Source organism: Pipistrellus hanaki (assembly GCF_964339955.1).
Source record: "Pipistrellus hanaki genome assembly, chromosome: 13".
Taxonomy (NCBI): Eukaryota; Metazoa; Chordata; class Mammalia; order Chiroptera; family Vespertilionidae; genus Pipistrellus; species Pipistrellus hanaki.
This window is the reverse complement of record NC_140515.1, coordinates 41,922,692-41,949,774: the sequence shown is the minus strand read 5'-3', so window position 1 is coordinate 41,949,774 and position 27,083 is coordinate 41,922,692. Positions and strand designations below refer to the sequence as shown.

The window sequence follows — 27,083 nt, the reverse complement described above, 5'->3', positions numbered from 1 at the left end:
TTTTTAAAAGTTTTTAAAATAATGTCAAAATAACTAGTCTCTTAAATGAGGCCAAAGGAAAATCAAAATGCTTATTCTGCATCATTTACATAAAAGAGAGATTGACATTATTTTTAATGTTTTAATTCATATTTTGATGAAATGGTGATATACTTACAATGAATGTATTCTCGAGAGGAAAAAGAAAAATACTCAGTGCGGTGACTTTGTGCAGGAGGCAGTCTGCTGTGGCTTGGAATTTCTGGAGGTGTGATGATTCATGGAAATAATCAGAGAGATCATTTTAAATCTTGAATTTCATGGAACTCTGGCTTACATGGTTTCCGCATGTAAGAAGGGAATCCTACCATTTTAGAAATTGGTCTTTTGGTTTCACTGGGAGGCATCTGCTCCAGAATGTTACTACTAGTTTCCAAGCAATTCTATTAATTTTTAAGCAGCCAGCCTTTAAGGAAATAATAAGTAGAATTCTGATTTCTCCTGTTCTATTTTTGATATGGACATACTTCCTTAGTCTTACATGTCCTCCAGCTCTTAATCTCCTTGGTTGGAGTATATTAACATTATATGGAAACAACCAGTTTGAGGAGAAAATTTTTTATCAAAAATGATTATATGATGACTTGCCTCTTGTTCTCCATTCTAAAGAGGGAAAATAATAATAAGTTGCTGTTTGGGTGAAATGACTAATAGTTGGATTCTTGAGACTATGCAGTTTCTAGTTTAAGTGGAATACTTAGACGTTGTTGAAGGGTTGTCATTTAAAATATATATTTTATGTTTTTTTACTTTTTTAAGAGCCCTTTCTTTTTCATTATTTCTCTAGTCTTTGCCAGCCATTTCACAGAATTTGTCCAGTAGAACTAACTCCCTGAAAATACCTTTCTTGGTCACCTGAAAATTAAAAAAAAAAATTTTTTTAAAAAATTCTGAATGTCTGAATGTGACAAGGGCCTGTCAGTTACATCCTGGTTCCTTTCTATTGCTTTAAAAATTCCTTGCATAGTTAATCTGTAGAACACCAACATTGTAATGAAAATTGCTAAGGAACTCTTACACATACAATAAAATGCCTGGGTCCAGATGGAATAACGCTCTATACTGTATCCACAATAAATATTTCATCATTGTGCCATCTATTGTATTATAGACGCTTGTTTTCTTATCTTCAAGAGAGCTCTAAGGTACAACAAAATTGAAGAATTGACAATTATTACTTTTTAAAAATTTGTTATATGAGCTGCTTCACAGGCTGCTACAGCAAGGATTTGTATCCTAAATGGTGTAGCATGAATACCTCCGCCTTCTTAATTCTCTTCACATAACCTAAATTCACTATTATTCAGAAGGCATGTTCTCTCTCACTTTGTGCTCAAGTTCAATTAGTAAAAGCTTTCAAGATTCATGATCTATCATGGCATAACTGTTAGTAGTTAGATATTATGGAAGTTCAGGGCACAAGGCAAACCCTTGCTTAAACACACAGCCAAAAGGAAGGAGACTGTTACTATAATATAAAGAAATAAACTACCAAAGGCAATCCCTGAAAAACCATGCCATGACTTTTGCCAGATTTCTAATCTAGCTTTCAGTATACAGGTCTTCTCATTGATGAAATGGCAGATGTTACTGCAGCATGCAACACTTTATTTCCTCTGAAAGCTCTTGGAACAAGGGAATTACCATTTATAGATTCAAATAGACTTTTTTTCTTCTTCTGCCTTACAAAAAAAAAAAAAATCCCTATTAGCTGCTTAAAAAGGAAATTAGTTTCCTAATCTAGGGGCATTCAAATCACTTAAAATAGCTTTGGAATACACTGATATTCTTTTTGTCTTCCCCTTTCTTTCCCTTTGTGCAGTTTATCAGCAAGTTCTCAAATTCTGACAAAACTAACCCCTTGGTACTTCTCAATGATATGTCCAGGGGCCTGACCCACTCAATTAATTCTCAAAGCCTAGTGGTCTTTCCTTCTGATTAACTTAATTTTGAACTAATCTGCTTTGAATTAATTTACGTTCAGAGGGGATAAAGAATACATTCTTTGAGTGATATAGGAAACAAATTCTCTTAGAAACATGTACTCCAAGATATAGAGAGAAGACTATATTCTCACAAAAGAACTCCTGGTTTAACTGCTAAATGGAAAATTAAATAAGTAGCTATTTACGTGCGTTTTTAGGATCTGAATGTGTCTTCATCCTTCCTCATTATTACATGTATCTCAAAAATGCATCTTTCAATAGAAATGGTTCATTGTATACTTGGGTAGCAATGAAAATATGTTTTAGAGAGTTGTTTTCTCATTTATTCCAAACTCCTACCAATGGTAAGCAACTTGACCTGCCTTGCCAGGCACTTCCTCTGTTTTAGTACTAAAAGTTCCATGTCTCAGGAAGTCAATCAGTTACAGGAAAAACAAGAGCCCCTCATTTCCCATTTTGACTTTCCTGACTTTCTCTCTGTGTGACATTATAGTTGTAAAGCTGAGACCTGTTACAGTAAACCAGAAATAAATAGGCAGACCTGCCAGTGCACAGCAGCAGAAGCATCAACTGGGCACTTGTTGGAGATGCATATATGCAGGTCCCCACCCAGACCTAGGAATCACAAACTCTACAAGCAGGAATCAACAATCTGCATTTCGTAAACCCCAAGGTGATAGTGAAGTGTACAGTAATGGCAGTATTTTCTGATTCACAAAATTTTCCAATGTCTTGGGCCCACATCAGTGTTGGGTATTATGAGAGCCAAAAGAACACCGTGAGACTACAGGGAGAGAAGCAGAGTTTTAAAAATTATGAGACAAAAATGAGTAAGGTTGAAAACGTAGGGTAGCAGGTTAGAGATTTGCTATTTATATAGCCATGCCAGTTTTCAGCTCAGTGTCTTATGGGGATATAATCTCAACTTTTCAAAGGAAGGCAAATGCCAACAGAACAAATGTGTTGACAGCAGGCTCCGTATTTACCAGTTAGCAAATAACTAGCAAGGTCGGTTCTAGTTGTGTTATGGAGGATAAGTATGCTGTCGGATTAGGGAGCGTCATCCCTATTGACTTTCAGGAACTAAAGCTCCCCCGGGGTAAGATATTAGAGATTGCTGAGGTGACTGTTACCAACTGAGAACGCCACTGGGGCATGAAGTATGAACCCTTACGCATAGCTGACAAGACTTCTGCCCTAGAGCGAGGCTCTTCTGGTGGACTTTAAAGAAAGGAACAAGGGCAAGCTATCTGCTAAAGGAAAAAAGAAGACTAGCTGTGATCATCGTATTTCTCCTTAAAATAGAAGCCTGGCCTTCTGAGGGATAAGCTCTGTCGAGTCGTGTGACCTGTGTTCCTGAACCATGGTGGAAGTGAGCAGTGTTTGGGAGCCCAGGCTCTGTGTCCCTAGAGAACCTTTCAAAACTGGCCGCCCACAGCCCATGCAGAACACAGAGATTGTGGCCCACACAGGATATCATACACACATACATACAAGCAGATGCTAACACTTAACGTTTGGAAAGTTTCTATAAAACTTTGTGGCTTTTCTCAAGGTGATAATCAAAACATATGGCAAAGCTAGACCTGCATGTCTACAAGGACAGGTACCGTCCTGACTTGTCAAGTCACATGATCCTCCTAAAAATGGCCATTCCCAATGAAACTAATCGGTCCTGGCTTCAAGCGGGAAATCCGAAAGTTGAATCTCCCTTTAAAAAAAAAATAAGCTCTGTCTCAAATATTTTTTATTGGAATAATTTGTTTTCTAATCTGTGTGTGGTGTACATGGCAAAAGTGAGCACTGGAGATACCTGTTATCACTGTGTATGAGTCCACACCTGCCGTAATTGCCTGGAACACACCATGGATTGGGCAGCTTTAGAAAGCATCTCAAAAGTTGCAGTTCGATATTCTTGTTGTCTAAGTTTTTCACAATCTCTTGCCTTTCTATAATTTCTAATATATGCAAGATGTGAGAAATCTAGTTCACATGATGTAAAAGAAGAAAGAATTACTTGCCTGATCCCTTAGGACATTAAAAGTTTTATTCAGGTCACTGTAGTGCAGAATATGCCAACTTGATTTAAAAAGTACAGTGGTTCACTTTTTGCTTGGCTCGAAGATGTGATAAATCAGTACAATTATTTTTCTTTTTTTAAATATATTTTTATTAATTTCAGAGAGGAAGGAAGAGGGAAAGAGTGATAGAAACATCCACAATGAGAATCATGGATCCGCTGCCTCCTGCAAGTCCCCCACTGAGGATCAAGCCCACAATGTAAATAGCTGTGTTTTCTGATGGTCTTCAGCTCTACAGCAGCTAACAGGGTCCCCTAAGACCATCGGAAAACACAGATATTTACATTACGATTCATTAACAGTAGCAAAATTACAGTTATGAAGTAGCAAAGAAAATGATTTTATAGTTGGGGGTCACCACAACATGAGGAACTGTATTAAAGGGTTGCAGCATTAGGAAGGTTGAGAACCACTGCTCTAGAAGCTGTGACTCCTCCCACCTCTCAGTACACACAAAGCCAGGCAGGCACACACACTATCAAAAACATATGCATACAAACATTCTCAACTATGTGAACTCTGGCCTTTGGGGCACCCAGCTCAGCCCTCACTTTCCTTTCCTGTAATTCCTATTTCCTCAGTTAGTTATTGAACTTTCTAAAAACCTTTTACAAGATTAAAAAAAAAAAAAAAAAGCACTACAGATTTTTGTTCCAGTGATTTGTGATTGATATGTGGAGCCCTCATAAGTACAGAGCCCAAAGCAGGGGTCACCTCAGCCTGAGCCTATGCATGTGTTACTGTGCTGAATAAATGCCAGTTAAATTAAATGAAATCCATAGGAAAGATACTGCCAGTAATAATTTTTAAAAGTTTGTGATTTTTTTTTTTTTTGGTCAAAAAGCACCTTTTTATCCTTCAAAATGTCAGCATATTCGAGGGGAATCAGCTGTTTTGCTCACTTTCTAGCAAACATGGGTGAGACTTCAATTCACACAGGGGAGAAGGACATAAATCATATATAATTCTGAGTCTTCGATCTCTAGGAAAACATGATGAGCATCTTGGGGCTATAATATTAATTCTTATTAAATAGGAAAAAACTAATGTCTGGTTCTCCCACATAGGTTATGAGGCCTGTAACTAACAGAGTAAATTTCTTATCGAGACCATGTGACTTGGCTTATCTATTTTATTATCTGGAATTCAAGTTGTTGGTAATTTCTGGAATCCTGTCCTATGCTTTGTATATTTTTTGAAGGTCTTTATAGTGTTTTCTTATAAAGATGAGAACTATAACTGGGTCACTCTGCATACAGTCAAGTTCCCTTTCATTCTCAACTAAGGCCCCATTCCACAAAGTATTAGCCGTCTATTTTGATGCCAAAGCCAGTTTGTGACAGTTGCAATAATGAGTATTTGCTCCTGGGCATTGGCAGAAAAATAACCCAGAAATGCTAACCCAAGACATCTTAAACCTTTCTCTTCCCCCTGAACTGCACCCATTATTTTCAACTCCCTGTCACACAGGTTGTTCCTAGAGCCTCACTGGTTGACTAGTGCAGAGAAATCTGAATCAGCCTTTAGGAAACATTCAGAAAAGTGAAATTATTTTTCTCTTTTCTGATCTTAAAAGAAAAGAAAAAGGTTCAATAAGGAAGGCCTGTGGTTTGCACTTTATCATTTCTCACAAGAGGTTTTTTGAGGACTGTAGGTTTTTCTTCTCTTTCCTCCTCCTAAATGGATTCCAGCAACTTAAATACTTTAACATACATGGATGTTTGGACATATGTGATCAACTCTAGCTCAGACCATGTTTAGTTTCTTTGAAAGTCAGATTTTGTCTTCAAACATGCATAGCAAGTCATGGCCAATGTGAATTAACTGAAGGGAAGGCAGTTTATACTTTTTATGATAAAAATAAAAAATGTATCAGTAAAAAAAAAAAAAAAAATGAAGACCATGTGATTCTGAGCCAGACATTCTGAATTTGTATCATTGTGCCATAGATGGAAGCTCTGGCTTTGGGAAGTTCCAGAATTTCTCTGTACCTCAATTTCTTCTTTCAGATCAGAATACAAATGGCATGCCTCTTTCAGGTATTTGTGAGGATTGAATGAGTAAATAATTGTAAATGCTTTAAAATTTCTTCCACAGTTATTCTCTATAAGTCATTTACTGTTTTCATTCAATACATATGTATTGAATTCCTTTTCATGCTGATTAAGGATTGAGTTTATTGTTATTATTTAAAATCATAATGAGATGTCTCATAAACCCCATTAATAAGGAATGGACATTTATTGGCCTTCTCATTCTTAGTGACTTAATATAGAACCTAGCACAAAATACCTGCTTAATAAATGTTTATGGAGTGAAGTTTGAATACATAAATCATTGCAGTGTAGGACAACAGGCACTAGGAACTGGAAGATGTAGTGTCAAACCCCATTTTCTCCCCCAGAGTACTCTGTGACCTTGAGAAATGTACTAATCCAAAAACCAAGAAACCTATGCTACAGCTTCTGAGTATGATCTAAGATCCCTTCTGACTGTGATTCTACAAAATAACAATGATACATTATTGATTGGTTGTAATACCATTTTCTTAAATTTAATAAACCACTTAATAGCTTTAGTATTATAGAAAATAATGCAAGAAGAATACTCAGGTTCCAGTATTCCCTGCACTCAGTTTCCCTTCATGTTAATATGTTACATTACTATGGTGAATTTGACAATGAGTAGCTTAGGATTATTAATAATTATTAATTTAACATATTATACTATATTAAGGAAAACCTCTTTGCTATATGTAATTTTTCTATTCAATTTAAAAAATACTTAGTTCTCTTTGAATTCAGCATAATCTTAAAAATATATTTACCTTAATTTCTTTTTGGTTATTCAAAAAGTCCCCCTCACCACTTATAAATGAAAAGTGAGTGAAAAATCCATCTTGTTATAACTGTTTGTGTTTCTTTCCAATTTATTGCAAACTAATAGGAACAGATCTGGGCTCAGCTATGTGGTGTAAAGAATGCAACAAAGTAAAAATGCCAGAAGTTAAGCTTTTTGATACTAATTCCCCTAAGCCTGTCTCAAGCAAGGGTCTTGCCTTAGGGAATGTTAATGCTTCACTAAGCCCTAGGCATAGAGAATCTGGTGTCTCTATTTTATGGGGTCTTTGATATAAATGTACATTATCCTCTGCGGTTAGGCAAGACAATAGTGTAGCTGTCACAAGGGCTGGAAGATCCATGGTTTTGTTTATTCTATACTTCTGTTATGAATTTCACTCTAAATAGGGAAGTCGGCTTAGGATTGCTATTACCTATGATATGTAAAATTTCAGGTCAAGAGTAAAATAAACTTAGTCAAGTCAAAGGAAAATTCATTAGAAGTAGGATATTAATAGGAATATCTTTACCTAGATTTAAATGAAATAGATAACAATAGTATCATATTCTGGCTCCAAATTTTAAATATATCTGCACTTACAGTTGTCACTCCCTATAGAGCTGAATGTAAGAAAAATTTGGCGTTTGTGATCTTACTGTGGAGACTCACTATCATGGCCAAGGTTATCTATCACTCACCTTTTCTTTTTTCAAAAGCACTGATTTCTTTGTTTCTTGAAACACTTTACCCTGGTTTCACTATATACTACTGCATAACCCTGGGAAATTTCCTTAACTCCCAGATGTCCTTGCTTGCACAAGTTTGAAGATTAAGTGAAATTATGTATAGAAAACACTTAGAAAATTAACTGGCCGTTTGTTAGTTATTTACAGACATATGCATATGCTGTCAAACAATCATTTCTGGTTTATTGGAAGCAATGAACAGCTACTTGGCTATCTTAAAGTAGTCATTGTATTTTATGCCATATCTAGGTCCTCAGAATTATTTTCTGGCTGTTACCTGATATTGTAATTTTAATCAGGTACCTTATTAGGCAAGTAAAAACTAATCAGGAAATTGACCTCTTCATGTTTAAAGGAATAAATGAAGTCTGGTGGCAAAATGTGGTGCCATAGTAATTTTATTTCTTCTTCTCTAGCCATGGGAGACTGATTTTTTTTTTCACACAGTTGGTGGATAATCTCCAGGACACTGAAGGAGGCTTACTTGATGATCTTAGCAGCTAAAATAAGTGATTAAAAGTATGTGATGCGTCAGGCAAAGGAAATAAGATCCAGATGAATTGTTTTACAAAACAGCCCTCAACCAAGACCTCATTTATCTTCTTATTGACTACTGTTTCTGACGCCAAGAAGCCATAATTAATTTCACCTACATTCCCACCTCTGTATCTGGATCAGAGAGGTCTCCAAGTTAAAATGCATCCCATAACTACTCCATTCTTGATGGTGTGAGCTAACAAGAAGTAAACCTGTCTGAGGACATTTCAATGCAGGCATATCACTGTCCTTTATTAGCCACCATCCAACCCATTTATCGTGGACTTCTCAGCGTAGCATTAGGTGGTGACCACAGCAGCATATGGAATGAGCAACAGTTGCAAGAGCAGCTGTAACTGGAGAGACAGCCTGGGAATGTTTTAAGTAGGAGGTTGTGAACCAGCCAGCAGGAAAGCAGAGTAAGTCGCATAAGCATAGAAAGGCTATAAGCATAGAGCTCATTTGCAGGGTGATGTTGAATATGCAAATGCTGCCAACACCTCGGTACTTGGCTTATTTGGAATGAGAGCTGTGTGTGCCCAATTGATGTTAGGACAAGATAGTTTTACCTTAGAGCTTGATCTCTTGGGGATTAAGAATCAACCTTTGAAGTCACAGGGTTGTAGGGTTACAGTCGTCATCAAACTCAGGAAACTATTTGACCTTAACATGGTGTGACCAGTCCGTGAATTCCTTATAAGGAGTGGCCATTAATGCTTGAATGCTGTGCCACAGACTTCCCAAGCAAAGCCTGGTACAGGGTCTGAGTTTCATAAAGAGGCCATACTAGAATCCCACTTACTTGTATATTGATGATTTTTGTACTTGGTGTTAACTCTTTGTAAATAAGGTGATGCTTTTTCTAAACTATTGTTCCTGACAAAAAATATATCATCAAGGTTCCATTTTTGTAACATTTCTTTTGTACAAGCATGTACAAAGGGATCAGTGCTTATTTTTTTAATTAAAGAAAGAAATGTGAAAGGAAAATAGAAAGACAAATAGTAAGTCAAAATACAGATATCTTTTAAATATTGATCCCCTTTTCAAAAAAAGCCATCTGTATAGAAATATATGAATACAAAGTATAATACATTGTAAAGATTATTTCACTAAGGCTATATGGGAACCACAGAAAGTTGTGGGTATATTTATTGACACCCTAGGAAAAATGTAAAGTGCATTTGTATATATTGAAGAATCACCAGAACGTTGTGTAGCAATGTACAAAAGGACGTGTGGTCATACAAAATTTACGTATGTAAATTTCCCAATGCAGTGACTAACATACAGCAGACACGCAGCACTTGCTAGCTGCTCTTATCAGTATTAGCAGAATGTAATATTAGCGACACATTTCCAAATAAGGAAAGATAATACCACTGTGTTTTTTCCCCTCTTTTTTTTTTTTCCCCTCTGTGCTATTTTGAATGCAGACAGTACCACAGGGACACCAGCAATATCAACGACGACAACTGTGGAAATTCCCAAAAACAGTGTTATGACAACTGAGATAACCTCTAAAGTGGAAAAGAGCCCCACCGCCCCTGGCAATAGCTCATGTCCTTCTACTACGGAGACCGAGGAAGAGAAGGCAAAACGGCTTCTTTACTGTTCACTATGCAAGGTTGCTGTCAACTCAGCCTCACAGCTGGAGGCGCACAACAGTGGTGAGATGCAGCTATTCTTTTTCTGTCTCCACAGCTTGGCAATTATCTTCCTCGGAATAGATGAGATCTTTTGCAGCAGGGGATGGAGAGGTGGCAGAAAACTGACAATTACTACGTGCAATTCAATAACCGTTAAAAAATAAAAATGACACGCAACAGTGTCATGTACATGGGGTCAAGGGAGGGTTTCCAAGGCTCCTGTGCTGTGTTGTACATGTGTTTGTGTGTGTGTGTGTGTGTGTGTGTGTGTGTGTGTGTGTGTGTAAACATAGGGGATAAAGGAAAATATAATTCTAAAGCATAGTTTTACATTTATTTGATTTCTAGCTTGCTAAGTACCTCCACGCATTTGCTTCCAAATGAAGTTTTCTAAGGTTGTACCATTAACAGAGTTGTAAATTTGGGTTGGATAAATGCATGTCTGTATATTTGGTTATTACAGTTTTATGACAAGTAATGTTGCTTGGGATAAATCTATATGACCCCGGGCAATTAAACTTAAGAAAGTGTCTATTATGGGCAACCATTGAGGCATGATCTTTACATGTAATATTTTATTTACTCTTTCCGACAACCTAAAGATACTAATCATCTTATTTGAGGCCCAGAGAAGGTACACGATGACTTAAGTGGTAGAACTATGATTTAAACCGTGGTCTCGCTAACATAAACTCTAACTCTCATGTATCATAATAGGAAATATTGATAAGTCAGGATGAAATGCTTTCTTAATATACTTTTATATCATCCATCTTTAATATATCCATATCAAAAGATTACATATCTATATCTATACTTATCTATCAAGATATATATTTATGTAGGATCTATCTATCTAGATATAGACAGTAGTGTGTTTATTTATTTAGTTACTTAGTTATGTCCTGCCTGAAATTTTAGCCAGCCCTTTGGCCCAAGATCAACTTTTCTTTAAAAGACTGGGTTCATTGCCAGGACTCTGTCAGCAATTACAGTAGAAAAAGAATCACTCTTGAATTATACCCTGAGTTAATATTGCAGCTGTATTTGACTGAGTCATTGACCGGTCATTGTGCTGCACTGGTAATAGTCAAGTATTGACTTCGAGACTCTAAGGGAGTAATTGCAGATGGAGAACAATTCCTTCAGCACTTCCCTTCCTCCTGCATACCACATCAGCTGTAGTCAAGAAGAGTTCATGAGTTCAAGGGCTGAGAAACACAGGAAAGCATCTGTCCCCTGCCAAGCTGGAATCTATACCATTAGATTTATCACCTGTTTGCTTTACAAATACATTCTTCCTGGATGCAAGGTAATTGGGAGAGCATAAACCTCAGAGCATAAACTGCATTTCTCAATTACTTTCGATCATTTTGCATAGTAACAGAGAAGCATTCATTTTGAGGAGGGGCACAAACCATATTCTTTGAGTCTGGAGTTAATTCATCAAGAATTTGGATATCCTTTCTGAATTCTTCTCAGAAACATGTGATTATGAAGTAAACGGGAATTATTTCTTTGATTATATCACATCAGGTCAACATTTTTCATATTACAATTTTATGGCCCTCATCTCTGCTTTGTGTGGCAAAATTACCTGTGGAGCTTTTAAAACACATTCATTTGTGATGCTTTTAATATATGTAGACTAGAGGCCCAGTGCATGTAATTAATGCATGGAGGGGAGTGTGTCCCTCAGCTCCACCTGCACCCTTTCCAATCTGGGACCCCTTGGAGGATGTCCCACTGCTGGCCTAAATCGGCATCCCTCTCACAATCCAGGACTGCTGGCTCCTAACTGCTCACTGCCTGGCTGCCTGATTGCCCCCTAACCACTGCCATGCTGGACCCATCGCCCACAATTGCCCTCCCCTGCTATGACCCACCTCCTCAACCAAGACCCACCTCCTCCAAGCCTCACCACATGGAGCAGCTGCTGGGCCCCGCCTCCACCTTGTGTGCAGCTATCTTGTGATGACGTCATATGAGGGTGTCTGGCTAGGGCATGACACCTCCTAGGCTTTTATTATATATGATATATACATTCATATACAGGGATCTTGATCTATAATATATTCAGGGCCTATAAGGTATAGTGATTTGAAAAAGAAAAAAAAATGTTGTGTAATCAGAGCTGGGAAGCACTAAAACGATCTCATCTGAAAATTTAAGGTGGTTGTTGCCCCTACCTGACTCCCTTTATTGGGGTGTCTCCTCCACCTTCAGCCTCGTCAGGGGACTATAGCCACTCCCCTTCCCTCCAGGCTCAGCATGAGCTTTTGTACCCTAGAATTTCCTTAAAGTCAGGGAGCTTCTTCCATGGTCCAGGCCTAAAGTTCTCCCTAGACTTGGATGAGCCAGCTGTGAAAGACTGGATGTGGCAAAGGAAGAAGGACATACTGTTAGATGCTCTTTGATCCTGTTTTGGGTACCATTTTTGCACTCCAGATTCAGCTCTGTTATTTCTACCTGCAACAGTTTGGGGAGGCTCTGGGACTTCCTCCAAATGAAGACAAAGGTGAATGCAGTCTTTCGTGTATTGAGACAAGTGCTGCTATCATCCTGGTGTCCTGCATGTTTCCCATGAGGTCTGATATGGGGAACCCATTGAGTGAGTGGGAAGAAGAGAGGTTCTATGAGTGGCACTCTCCTGCTAGGAATGGGAGTAGTAGTTGTAGGACTTAGTTTAGGATTATTGTGATGTATGTCAATTTGGGTTCCATCAGACTCTGAGACAAGGACTTGAGGGCAGATAGTTTTTAAGGGAGGTGAAGGAAGCAGGTTTAGGGGAGTGAGAAAAGAAACCAGGGAAGGGAAGTTGGCCACTGGAGGGCACATCGCATAGACAGCTATAAACATGGGCAACTGGAACTGGGCAACCAATATCCATACACTGCACAGCTGTTTTAAATATAACAACTTGAACTAGTCACATAGAATGATATAACTGAAGTAATTCAAATATTGTTTCTTTATCTTCACAATCATGGTGCTATCATTGTTTATTCATAATCTATGGCTAAATGGTTGAGTATTGACCCATGAACCAGGAGGTCACAGTTCTAATTTATTGAGTATATAGTAGTGCCAAAAATAGCCTGTAAAATAATAAATGCACTTAAAGCATGTCAGGAGAGCATATAATGCCTTTTTTTTTCCTTTTTAGAGCTGAGTACATTGAGGCACAAAGAAATTTAACCATACAGCTAATGATTTATACCATTCCAGAGCCTGAGCTCATAACTCTCTTTTAAAATATTTGTTTGTTGGACTTTAATAATATCTAATACTTCAGTTCACCTTCACTGATCATCAACTATGTGCCAGGCACTGAGAATAAGAATATGAGCAAAACCAGACTTTCAAGAAGCTCATGTCTAGTTTATGCCTCTGTATTCAGAACAAAATATGGAAAGACTCCTTTCATCAGGAAATCTATCATTTCATGTTTCAAGTAAAAAACTCATTTAAGCCAGTCAGCTGTGGCCAATGTACATCTCATTATTATTATTAAGGCCCAAAGAGCATCTTCCAATCTTATTCAGCATCTTCTACGATACTGGTAAGACTTCTGTTTGATTGAAAATAAAGATAGAAACTCTCCTATCACAATCCTGCCTTCTTTTACTTTTATACAAATGATAAAAAAAGAAACATCAGAAATTCAGCCTCATACCTCCTACGTGTTCCATATCCATGCAGGGCATATTTTGAGTACTATAGCTATACTATCTAATAAACAGCCTCAGATGGCTATTTCAATTAAAATTCATTGCAAATTCACTTTCACAATGCCTCTCATTTCAAGTGCTCAAAAGCCACAGATGACTAATGGCCTCCATATTGGACTGTGCAGATATGGAACATTTCCATTACCACAGCATTTCAATCAGACAGTTGCAGTAGCTATAAGTCACAAATATTATGTTTGGGGGATTGTGATATGCAGTCTATTTCCTAATGAAAATAATTTTTTGCATACTTTTGAGTATCCAGGGTTTAATTATTACCACCTGGTGACATCTCTCTGATTAAGAACCAGAAAGGATGGCTTCAGAGTTGTGTCAAGATGAACTGTCTACGCCGAAACTGTCTAGCTGTGTACTTTTCTATGCCTGTTCATGGGCAGACCAGGTGGAATGTTCAACCCATATTCTTTTTGCTACTCATACCTAATATAAAGTCATTGACGTTTAGAACATTTCAGGAAGTTTGCACCTGAAAATGTGCCACACCCGAGGACATGCAGCTTGCAGATGAGAGGTGGGCAGGCTTTTGATTTTCACTTTAAATGTGCTTTGAATTTCCTACTAAGTTTTACTTCCATAGAAAATAATTTTAAGAATGAAAAACAAGACTAGTCTACTCAGCCGGTGTGGGTCAGTGGTTGAGGTCACCAGTTGGATTCCTGGTCAGGGCACATGCCCAGGTTGTGGGGTTGGTCCCCAGTGGGAGTTGTGCAAGAAACAGCCAATTAGTGATTCTCTCTCCTCACTCATGTTTCTAACTCTACCTCTTCCTTCTTGTCTGAATCAATACAAATATATTTAAAAAAATAAAAATAAGACTATTTACACACACAAAATAAACAAAGCATTGCTTTTATAAATATCTAATACAATATCATATCTGTTTTATTAAGTAAGTGTGTCTAATTTGTCCACTTCACTGTTTATTGTGCGAAGACTTTTTTTCTAGGCTCTCTTGGGTAATGGATATAAAAGCAATGTGGCATTTTTCCATGCTCTGAAGGGCATTGTTTTAAGGAGATGAGACCAAGGCACATAAAATGCGTTAAATGCATGTCTAAGGAAGCAGGGGGAAGCCTCAGCTGTAGTCAGTGATTATGGACAAAAGTGTTTCTTGCTGCCTGACGTTTCTCTTCACATGCTGTGACCTCAAGAGGTATTGCTATATCGAGTCTGCGCATTTATCTTCCTCACAGACCCAGCCAGAGCCCAGCCCACTGGGTCCCTGGCCTAGTGCTCTTCTCTGGGGTTTAGTTGTTTACTAAGTCTATCCCTCTGGTAATACTGTGTGTGGCTTGTCTCTCATCTCCTCTCGCCTTGATGGCTCTTCATCTCATGCTGAAAGCAAAGTTCTCCTTCCATCTGTCTTAGACTTCTTGTTTCCTTTGTCCCTTCTTTTATCTCTGCAAATCAGACTTCAGATAAATTACTGGTGAATAAGCACATTACTTTCAACCAGGAAGCTAACAAAACTAATACAATTTTGTACTCATTGGGGGCATTACTTGGTTACTTGATACCCTGGGTGTGATTCTGGGTGTTTACTGTTTGTTGATATGCTGATAAAGTAAACCAAAGCTTTTATCTCTAAGACAAAGTATAAATATGAAAAGTACATGTTACATAGGAGGTCAGAGTGAGAAAAGGCTAATTTTACATTTACAGAATAAAAAGAAACAGAACATGGAGGCTTTTAAACAGTTTAGGTGTATAGATTCAAGAGAATTTTTCTTTCTTGAGACAAACAAGAGTTGGACTATGCTGCCATTATACCTAATATCATAGATAAGCACATCAGAAAAAAACCTTGCACTCACTGTTCATATGGAGACAGATCACTTTTCCGCCCATTTACCTATAAGCTGAATCATCTGAATCTGTCAATGAGAAGATAACTAAATTATCACTGGCAGTTGCATGGGTTTGTTAAGACTCTAGTCCAACGATTTTCAACTGTAGTGGCACAATAATTTTTATTTTTATTAATTAGAGAGATGACAACAGAGGGAGGGAAGGACAGAAACATGTATGTGAGAAAGGAACATCAATCTGCTGCCTCCTGCACATCCCCTACTGGGGATCAAGCATGCTACCCAGTCATGTGCCCTGACCTGGAGTCCACCAGCAACTACTTGGCGCAATCAACTGAGCAATACCAGCCAGGATGCAAGAATTTTTAAAACATGTAATATTTGACTGTTTAGTCAGGGGCACTGACCTCTTTTAATAAAATAAAATTTTAAATAATAGATAACACAACAGTAACTGAATGATGTGAATAAATAAAAATACCTATTTTTTTCTGTCAGATTAGCAAACATATTTTTAATATTTTTGTGTGTGTGTGCCCAGAATTTAAGTAATTAGTTTATGTGTATCATAAGATGAAAAGGTTGAAAATCACTAGTCTAGCTTTACACTACTAAATATCACTTCATGGGCACTCTGGAACATTGAATTGTAAAGTATTGAAATTTATTTTTTACAGGGGCAAATTTTGCCAACTATCCCCAGATACATTTTTCTATAAAATGGATCCCACTGAAACATCTTTTGTACTGTTTAGAAAGTTGTTTGGTAGCTTGAATCAAGACTTGAAAATAGTCATATTCGTTGTCCCTATAATATTCCTTATGAGATTCTATTCTAAGGAAAACAACCAAATATGGGATAAAAGATTCAATGATTAGGATGTTCAGTACAACCTAATTATAGAGGGGAAAATAGAAGCAATACAAATGTCTAAGATTAGTGAGCAAATACATCACGTTGTCATTAAAAATTGTGTGCATTTCTAAAAGTATATATAATTCCATGGAAAATTCTATACAAAGTCACATTAACAAGTTACCCAAACTTTTTTGAAATACATATATGCAAATAGAAAATAAGAATGGAACAGGATAACCTGTTATTATTTTTGATATATCTATCCTTGATGGAATCATGTATCTTATTCATTTTATTTTTTTTCCTCGAGTGTTCTATGACCTAATGAACTATTTATTTAATTTTAAAAGTTATTGGCCAATTTTCTTGCTCAACTGCCTTTCCTTTGTACCTAACTTGAGAGCCATCTAAAAAAGGGTAGTTGTGAAGATGATAGGGAACTAAGTGGAAATCTAGCCCTTTTTTCACCTCCTCTCCACATGAGATTTTTATTTTTGCAGATATAAGTAGATATCTTGACCCCATGTCATCAAAAACAAACAAACAAAATAGTATTAATTGGAGCATTACAAATTGCTGAATTTAAACTGTGGCTGGAATATTGTTTCCCATTTTAGGCATCATGAAGTTTCCAATGAAGGTCAGAGCTAGTGTCAGCCTTTTAAAAGTGATGGGGAGAAAATAGTCCATTTAGCTTCTTGCAGATTCTGCCCGAGGAAGGAACAAACTACAGAAGCAGATTGGTGACTGACCTGCTGTGCAATCACAGAGGAAAGCACAAGCCTTGCAAGATGTTTACACAATGTTGAACCAAAGTGATCAAGAGGTGATCAAACTAGCCCTCATGGAGCCACAGCCTTTTGAAGCATCATGTTCCATGGTGCTGTGCTGAGCAGAAAGGAACCTTGCAAAAAGAAGGGGGGGTGAGGGAAGCCGAGGGATTAGGATTTGAAAGATTCAAATCCAAGTTTCTCTGAACAATGGAGAAAAGTAAAGGTGCTATGACATTCGGGTATAACTGGCTCAGAAATTTTTAGTGGATTCCTAACTAAGTGCTTGCAACTGTAGGGATGTAGAAATCCACTTTCTACTGGTCAGAAGTCAAGAATTGCTTGCTTTGGGAGCCAGGCAAACAACCTTTCTGATTCACAGGTTGTTATCTCTAAAATGGATAGAGTAATAGCACCTAACTCACAGGGCAGCTGTGAGCAGATGAATAATTTAGCACAATACATGCAATGTTTCAGAAATAAAGTGGGTATGAAGTCTCCTAAGAATCACTATTTTTATATTAATACACATTCAATCTCTCAAAAATATAAGAGCTTTAAAATTAAGAGGACACCTTTCCTTAATTTTAGCTCTCTTCAGAGGAAATACAACTACCCTTACAGCTTATTCAAGCTTTAAAGTCTTATAGAACTATCTAATAACTATTTAATTATGATAGACAATCTGCTACAAAATGCAGGAGGTTATATGTCACAAAAGTTTCACTATACTAACAGTGAATAGTAAGCCCAGAGTCATACCTATTATCTTTCCCTCTCTTACCACATTTTTAACTCTGTGTGTGTGTGTGTATGTGTGTGCATGCTCGCTCATATGTGCTAGTGCTTGCATGGGTAGGTATATTTAACTTCTTATCTTTGCTAGCTTCTGTGGAGAAACTAATGCTGGAATGATGCTAAAAATCCAATGATTTTCTGAGAGAATGAGTATTTCTCAAATGTTCACATATATCCCATTTCTCCTCTTTCTCTAGAGGCATGGCATAGGTGAGGCTTAACTTGCCAAGGATATTATGGGGAGAATTTTACTTTTTGGACCTTAACCTACTGTTTCTGATCCCCTACTATTGTGGCCAACTCCTTTAAATGTCCTCTTGTCTCCCTAACTCACCTGACACTCATTCCTGAGGCAAACCCTCTACATCTGGCCAGATAAACTACTGGATATTGTTGAACAGGTTAAAACACTTTTCTGTTACACTCAGGTTCCACCTCCGCAAACACCAACTCCTGTCACAAGTGCATCAAGAGTCCCCCAAGGAAGTCAGGATAAGAGTGACTCCTACTGATTACTTTTAAGCATAAATAAGCCAAACCAGCCTCAGGAATACTTTCAGTTTGACTGTAAAAGCTTCATGGAAAAGAAATACTTTGATAAAATCGCCTGTTTAAAAAAAGATTACATAATCAACAACTTTCTACACATAAACACTCACACACACACACACACACACACACACACACGCACACTATCCTATATAATAAAAGGCTAATGTGCAAATTTTCCCCTCAACCAGGACTTCAACTTGGAGTTTGACAGGGGGCAGGGCCAGCCAGCCAACCACCCATGGCTCCTTCCCCTGGCTGGCCCGGCCCAATCAGCCCAGATGGGGACAGAATGGCCAGACCCCATCCATGCACAAATTTGTGCACTAAACCTCTAGTCTATAATAATAAAAGCATAACATGCTAGACCAGACAGCAAAATGACCTACTGAACGTCCTTCCAGACAACCTTCCAGATGAAGCCGGGGCAGCAACAGCTGACAGCTGAGCCCCTTGCATGAATTTCATGCATTGAGCCTATAGTGTGTGTGTCTGTGTGTGTGTGTGTGTGTGTGTGTGTGTGTGTGTGTGTATATATATATATATATATATATATATATATATATATATATATAGTGGCCAAATTATGTTCTCTGAAGGCATAATAATATTGCCACTCAGTGTGTGTGTGTGTGTGTGTGTGTGTGTGTGTGTGTGTGTGTGTATTAGAGGCCTGGTGCATAACTTCGTGCATGGTTGGAGTTCAGCCAGCAGCCTGGGCAGTGGGAGGGGACATGGGTGATTGGCCAGCCTGCCTGCTGGTCAAACTTCTTTTGGAGGGGACAATTTGCATATTAGCCTTTTATTATATAGGATATACACTGAGTGGCCAGATTATTATGCGTTCAGAGATCATAATAATCTGGCCACTCAGTGTATATACACATACATATACGTATATGTATATACATATTTCTTGCCCTCTAGAAGAACACCACTCTCACTTATGCTCTCTTCATTACAAAGGAAAAGTGTTTGAGTCGCTGCATCACAAGGGAGATGAGTGAAAGCCAGCCTCAGTGGGGCCCTGCAGCTACCACCGCGGCACAGTTCTGTGGTCCATATTCCCATTCCCCTGGTCTTCTCACTAGATGTTGCTGTTTGTCTCTTTTCTGCCAGTTTTGAGATAGGAGCATTTCCATAGCTATGCATAGCAATATGGCATTCAAAGTTGTAATATACATTTTTCTATTAAACTTGGTAAAGTCTTAATAATTTTGGAAAAGAGAAGCATGTGACTCTAAACTTGTTCCGTGCATTTCTTGGCTCTTATTTAAGACAATGGCGATCAACCAATCAGTGTGGGCTTAACTATCCTAATGCGGTGGGTGTGTGTTTTTCATTGTCATTAAGACCTTGGTACTATTACTCTTCCTCTTTGAACTTAAAACACATAACCAGGATGCCTGTTCCTATTCTGTTTACAAAGTGAGTATATAATTAGTGCCGATTCTGTAAATATACCTTGTTTAAAGCTGTTACATTAGTTATATATAAACTTCAACTATACCTTTAGCAGCTAAATCACTCTTCCTTATCAGGTATCATTTATGTCTTATTAGCATCAAAAAGAAGTGAAATGAAGTCACACCCCTTTAATTTCATCTCAGGACTCTGGAGTTAACTACATTGTTGGTGCTTATTTGTAATGTGGAGCATTATTAAAACATACACACACAACAACAACAACCACCACCACCACCACCAAAGAGTAATTAAATAATGTTGTATAAGGTGGTACAAACACATCCTTATAGTCTTCTGTGTTATATTCATGGTTCAACCACACTAGAGAACTGCATTAAAACTAGGTATCACATTTTATTATTGTATTTGTTTCTAGAAGGGATATACCAGTGAGATTTTTCTCCTTTTCTCTCTTTCTTTCTAAATGTTCTTGGCAGGTACAAAGCACAAAACCATGCTAGAAGCCCGGAATGGAAGCGGGACTATCAAAGCCTTTCCCAGGGCAGGTGTGAAAGGCAAAGGACCAGTTAATAAGGGAAACACAGGCCTGCAAAACAAAACGTTTCACTGTGAAATCTGTGATGTGCACGTCAACTCGGAAACACAACTTAAACAGGTAGGCTGCCCATATTCTAGAAATGAAAACAGGTAGGGGACATGTTCATGAGCAGGATGTCTGTGCTTGCATCACTCCTTTTTTAATATATATATTTTTATTGATTTCAGAGAGGAAGGGAGAGATAGAAAAATCAATGATGAGAGAGAATCGTTGATTGGCTGCCTCCTGCACACCCCCCACTGGTAATCAAGCCCACAACCCAGGCATGTGCCCTTGACCGAAATTGAACCCACAGGCCAATGCTCTATCCACTGAGCCAAACCGGCTAGGGCACTCCCTTTCTGTCTATATTTTTCTCCCATCTGTCCCTTTATCATCTGTCCATCTATCCACCCATCCAGTTACCTTCTATTCACTGTTCTTATTTATCAATAGGTTTATTTATTTAGTTGCTGAAGGGATACTTAAATGTAGTGGCTTCTCAGACCTTTTAGAAATTATCTGAAGTGGGTTTGCATTATTTTTATAAAAGAAGAGTGGCAGGAAAGGTATATCAGATATTTTTTCTACCAGTTTACCCACTAAAAAGTGTTGATTTTATTTAAAGTTCACATTACAATGTTCCTTTTTTATTTGCTTTGATATTTACAAGATAACTTTATCCTGTGCTATCCTTGACTTTATGTGCTTTATTACATGGTGTTATTATAAACACCATGTAAATCCTGAAGCCACTCCTAAAGAGATGACTGATCCTGTTGTATTTACTTTTACTCCGAGTAACCTTACAAAGAGATCAGTTATGTTTCCAATTGAGGAGCCAACCCTTGTATTGTGCTGTGTTTCACATGCATATGTACAATATTCAGCTGATTTACGCACTTTAGTTTATTTATCTTTAGAATTGAAGGAGATAACACTTGGCTGTACAAATATGAAGATAAATATTAGTATGGAGATAAATCCATGCCTACCTGGGCATCTTTGTTTACCTGCACATAAAATTCTTTCAGACAATCCTTTCCTGTGTAAACTTCTATTAAAAAGGAGATCTATGCAATGAAAAGAAAAAAGGCTGGGAGAAAGAAGATCTTTCTACTTGTTACAATATGTAGTAGAATGAATAGCATAAAAATATATATACTCTAGCCTTCAGAATCCAAGGACAAAAGTGCATGCTTTATTATTTATTTATTTATTTATTTATTTATTTATTTATTTATTTATTTATTTTTGTTGTCTTTTGGAAACTTGCATGAAATAATTAACATTCTTCCCCAAGTTAAACAATATTTGTAATGTGTTGGGTTTCTTTTTTTCCTATGAATTTTTAAGCTGTCATTTTTAATTACTTTTTATAGCACATTAGCAGTAGAAGGCACAAAGACAGAGCTGCTGGAAAGCCCCCGAAACCCAAGTACAGTCCTTACAACAAACTCCAGAAGGCAGCACATCCACTGGGGGTGAGTGTCATCTCTGCTTCCCAGTTTCCCGAACTTGGGGTTATTTTGGTCACTTACTAAATGAAATAAAGGGGAAGTACTACCTCAGTAACGACAAACAATTGACTTGAGAGTCTAACCCCTATGTCACAAACAGAATTATTGGTTTCATGTGTTGTTGGGGTGTTTTGCCCCCTTTAGCCACAGGATCTTATCTTCTTGAGTTGGGCTAAGGTTTATGACAGAGCATGGGGAAGAGAGAAAACTCTTCTGAGTCAGATAAGTAATCACCAAAAATCTGCTCTTGACCTTAGTGGATACTTTTAGGAAAAAGTGTCAGTGAAAATCAAGTTTTTGTGTAGTATCTTCAAGAGCCAAAGCATTTGTATTATTGATACCCTCAAAGCAGTTTGGATTTGGATGACACAGTCTCAGAGGCATGGCTTATTATATGTTATTATTTACCCAAGGTCTCCATATAATGCCTGGGAAATACTACAGGAAATGCTCACTTCCCATTACTCTAAAAGTGCCTTTTAGATAAGTAAACATACTAATACTGATGTCCTGACCTGGAATTTTGGTAAGATTTTAAGGGAAATCTGTGAACTTCCTGATATCTTAGGCTAATATTTATGAGCATGTACCCTTTTTTCTAGTTAATTGGCCATAGTTTTCATAATCAGAGAGACCCAGGGCACAATGAAAAGTGAAGAACAACTGGTACATAACATGTACTGAATTGTGCATTTTGAAGTCTGTTTTCTTTAAAAATGGACCTTACTAATACAGTTGGTCCTTGAACAACAGGGGTTTGAACTGTGCAGGTCCACTTATATGCAAATTTCAATCAATACAGTTGGCTTTCCATATCCAAGGGTTTTGCATTTATGGATTCAACCAACCTCAGTTTAAAATAGTAATTTTGAACCACAGTTGGGAATCCTTTGGATGTAAAGGGCAGGGCCCACTGTGGGTAACTTTTGGGGGAGTCAAAAGTTCCACAGAGATTTTCAACAGTGCTGTGGGAGGTTGGCAACCCTAACCCCCGAATCTTCAATGTTCAAGGGTCAGCTATAATTGGTGCTGTTGTGTGCTGCTGACACATCAAAATATAGTTAAAAGAAAATTTCATCTACTGTGAGACCTAAGCATGAGTTGACCCAATTAATTCGGTAGCATCGCCCATTTTTTATAAAAAATGAAGTCACTTTACTCTTTTGTGCAAAAGCAATTTAATCTGCCTTTTTATATAAAAGTCTGCTCAGAGCTAATGTTTCAGCATCACTAGTCGTAAGCTTGAGAGCTATCTCTGACCAGCATAGATGCAGCCTTCAACAATCAAGTGAATAGTTCTTAATTAGCAGTGAGATTGTGATCATGTTAGCATCCAAAACATCCTTAGCTATCATTATGTTGCTCTCTCCATAAATGGGAACATTTCCTTCATGAGAACAGCCATTTTACTGGGGTGACTAGCTAGAAAATGAACTAGATTGAGAGATGTTACCATTGCACAAAGACAAAGAAAATCATGTCAAATTTTTGAGGAATTAAGTTTTTCTTTACTTCTTTTTTTGGAAGGTGGAATTTTATAATTAGTATCTCACACTTCTCTATGCTGCTCAGTTAACACACTTGAATAACTGACAGCATTAATGAATCTCTCTTAAAATGTTTGTTCCATGATACTAAGTGGAATAAAGGGTGGAATAAAGATTCCCTATTTTTCCTCAAGATGAATATTTTCCTCAGGAAGTCTATGTATTAAGAATAATAAAATATGGTTGCTGGGTACTTTTCTAAAGGACTTTTCAAAATCTTGGCTGGGCCATTTTCAGGGATCTTCCAGCTCTTTTAAAGGAAAGACTCACTACACTTTCCATCACCTTTATTGTCAGTTCACAATTGGGAATTTATCTTTTTCATTGTTTATTGCTATATTTGAAAAACTGCTTCCCATTTTGGATTCTAAAAAAGTTTGTTCTTGTATTCTTCTTTTCCTCTCTCTCTCCCTTGCAGGTAAAATTAGTATTTTCAAAAGAACCGTCAAAGCCATTGGCTCCACGAATTCTACCCAATCCGCTGGCAGCTGCTGCAGCTGCTGCTGCTGTGGCAGTGAATTCCCCCTTCAGTCTCCGAACTGCCCCAGCAGCAACGCTGTTCCAGACTTCTGCACTCCCACCTGCGCTTCTGCGGCCCGCCCCAGGGCCCATTCGGACCGCCCACACTCCTGTACTGTTTGCTCCTTACTGAATTCCACAAGGGAGTCATTGTACTGCAATAATTTTTCAAAAAACAGAAAACAAAACAAACAAAAGAGAACTATGCAGTGTTTATTTATCGTTTAAAGTCTATCTGAAGAGCCAGGACTTTTGATAGTGAATCGAAAAGATTATTCAAAATAAAAGGAGGGAGGTTTGGGGGGGTGGGAAGGGATGGGTGGTATTTTCTCCAAATTCAAGCATTCCTCTTGAACACCGGTTATTTCAGAAGTGATCTCCAACATTGACTTGTGGTGGCACCTAGGACTTACGAAGCCCATGTGACTGTGCTTTTGGGCACCTGTTTCTCCCTGCATTGTCTTTCCTGCTTTATGAAACAACTATATATTGTCTAAGGGCATTAACTGGTTCCAATGTATATAGAATAATTTACTCTATAGGTTAAAACAATACAAAAAAAAGAAAACAAAAGAAAAAACAAAAGCAACACTGTGAATAGTAGTACCCGTGCTGGTCCTTCTGCTATGACAGCAATTAGTGGGCATTTATCCAAACAAACTAGATACAGTAGATGTCTTGTAAAACAATAGTGCTGTGTCTCAGTCTATGCCACTAGGTTTTAAAGAACTGCAAAAGATAGAACGAATAACTATTTTCTGCCAGTAAGCCGTCAAAACATAAATAAGCACCTGATGGTGTTTGTGGAGATCTCCCTAGTCCACATTCTTCCCCTTCTGTCCAGCTCAGATATGACTTTGAGTTCAGAACCATAGAACTGAGCCAAGCAGAAAGGTGGGAAGAGATCTCAATAAAGATAATTTCTTACAAAGTACCATTTTCCCACCCTGAAGCAGTATCGCTGGAAGTAGGGATGTGTTTACAAAGAAGCTATATATCTGAGAACAGGTAAAACCATGCATCTTTGGGAGTTTAAAAAGAAATCAGTGCAACTCTTCTGCTTCATGGATAAGGGACAATCATAACCTAGGATGATATCACAAAGTAAAGATTTTCCAATTTAAAAAAAAACCACACAGAATACTGTACCTCTGCAATATCCTTTTATATCATACCAGTAGGGTTGTCTCTTAGGCAAAGATTTCTGCTTCGAATATGATGGTAGACATTAGCTATTATTGTGGGGTTTATGTTTTTTGTTTCCTACCTTTCCTACTGACATGATATAAACAATTAATATATATTTAAATGTTAGTAAAAACAAGAAAAGTGAATTGGAGTTTATTGCAGATCAAGGATATAATGTTAAACAAAATACTGGTAAGATGCACTTGACCATCATTTCTCTAGTGGAGTTGTAAAATGCCGACAGCCTTTGATATTCACCATAAGGCTGAAAGATTTATCAGGGGTATATATAAATATATATGTAAATTGTATATATGTTAGAAAGATTAAGAGAATAACTTATAAAAAGAAAATCTATATAAAATAAATATATAACCATCCCATGTTACATGTTATCATTAAGTTGGTAACAAATGGCATAAAAATAGCTGTGCCTTTAATTTGTGATAAAGGCTATTTGCTTTTTCCCATAGAAAGCTAACATATAGCTATCACGATGATGGGGTTTGATGCAGCCAGTCTGTTGCGTTGATAAGAACAATGGCAGTCAATGTTAGATCAATGATTTTTTTTAAAATGTACAAATCAACCCTACGTGATTTAAGTTTAAAGAAAAAAAATATTTTTGAAAAGGTTTTGTAAAGACTATTTAAAAACATACGGAAGGGCTAGGTACGGCCTTCCTGAAACTGCTCTTATCTAAACTGTAGTAGCCTTTTGAGAGGTATAAAGATTCAAGATGAAACCCTTTGAGAGAGAGGTATTTAGCATTTGTCATTTTATATTTAAGAAACACCCATAAGCGTGCTTGGTGCTCAACATTAAACATGGTCTTTGGAGTTCTTGTCTACCATCTAGCTATAGACCTTTGTCATACAAACATATCGTTAAAGCAGTTGGCTTTATATATCTTTTGTTAAACCAAAAAAGAAAAGGAAAAAGTAAAGAAGGTAGGAGGGTAGGCAGGAAGGAAAGAAACTATTTCATCCGTCTTTGCTAAAAAGAATTTTAAACTTGACACTGTACATCCTGGTTAAACATGTTGATTAGCATTTAAATTTGCAATTGAGACATTTTGGTGATTGTTGGCATTTACCAATATCTCTCCTCTTCAGTCTTAGCAGGTGTGTGTTTGTTCCACCCACAAGCTCGGAAGTACATCAGGTGGAGAGTCCCTCGTGAGATTTTTTCTTTGGGGTTTTGTCTAGATCTCGTGTGACCATCTTCCCACCATATGAACTTGAGTTTCCTTTTTTTCTGCTTTGTCAAGTATTTTGGGTTTTCACTGTTAAGTCAGCTTGAATTCTTAGCCAACCACCTACACCTGAGAAAGCCTCTCTTTCTGTTGGAGGACTTAGCGTTCATTGATGCCATCTGGCTACAACGGGCTTTAGCTGTTCCTCCCCGTTTCATCCTAGCGAAGGAGCCAGTCCACGGAAAGTCAGGGCCTGTCGCAAGAGTCCTGGATCCCAAGGTGTTACTAACTGTAATGATTTGCTGGGAACAAACAAATCAGCCATATTTTCTCCATCAGCCATATGAGAACACTCAGAAATACGTAAATCCCTTCTGCCTCACTTCGCTATGGAACCATTTTTTGTTGAAAATGGTCTCTTACATTGGCGTTGTAATCATCAGTTGTCTTTTACTCACTACCTAATAAAGGATGAAGCCTAACCTTAGAACTCAAAGCAGATTCTCTGTGAATTGTTTACTCCCGCACTCCATGTATTTATCAACATCTATTGCCATGCAGTCGGCTATAAAGCTATACCCTTCCCCTGAGGGAACTTTCTCCATGAATAAAGATCAATAACTCAGATTGATCAGCAGCGGTGCTCAGAAACTCCCCAAGGGTGGTCAACTTTATGGTTATATATATGTATCCCTTCCCATGCATCACACCCGTGACAAGGAAGGGACAGAGAA

General features: G+C 37.6%; 1 protein-coding gene across 2 annotated transcripts in view; it reads left to right on the top strand.

Moving 5' to 3' along the window:
- The window catches only part of ZNF385D (zinc finger protein 385D), a 274,109-nt gene extending 247,264 nt beyond the window's left edge, over positions 1–26,845 (top strand). For both annotated transcript variants that reach the window (XM_084902977.1, XM_084902976.1), the window contains 4 exons: positions 9,627–9,860; positions 20,280–20,458; positions 21,763–21,864; positions 23,866–26,845. In XM_084902977.1, coding sequence (XP_084759103.1) covers positions 9,627–9,860; positions 20,280–20,458; positions 21,763–21,864; positions 23,866–24,099 — 749 coding nt within the window. In that variant the 3' untranslated portion in view covers positions 24,100–26,845. The remainder of the gene's footprint in view (positions 1–9,626; positions 9,861–20,279; positions 20,459–21,762; positions 21,865–23,865) is intronic.
- The last annotated feature ends 238 nt before the right edge of the window (positions 26,846–27,083 follow it).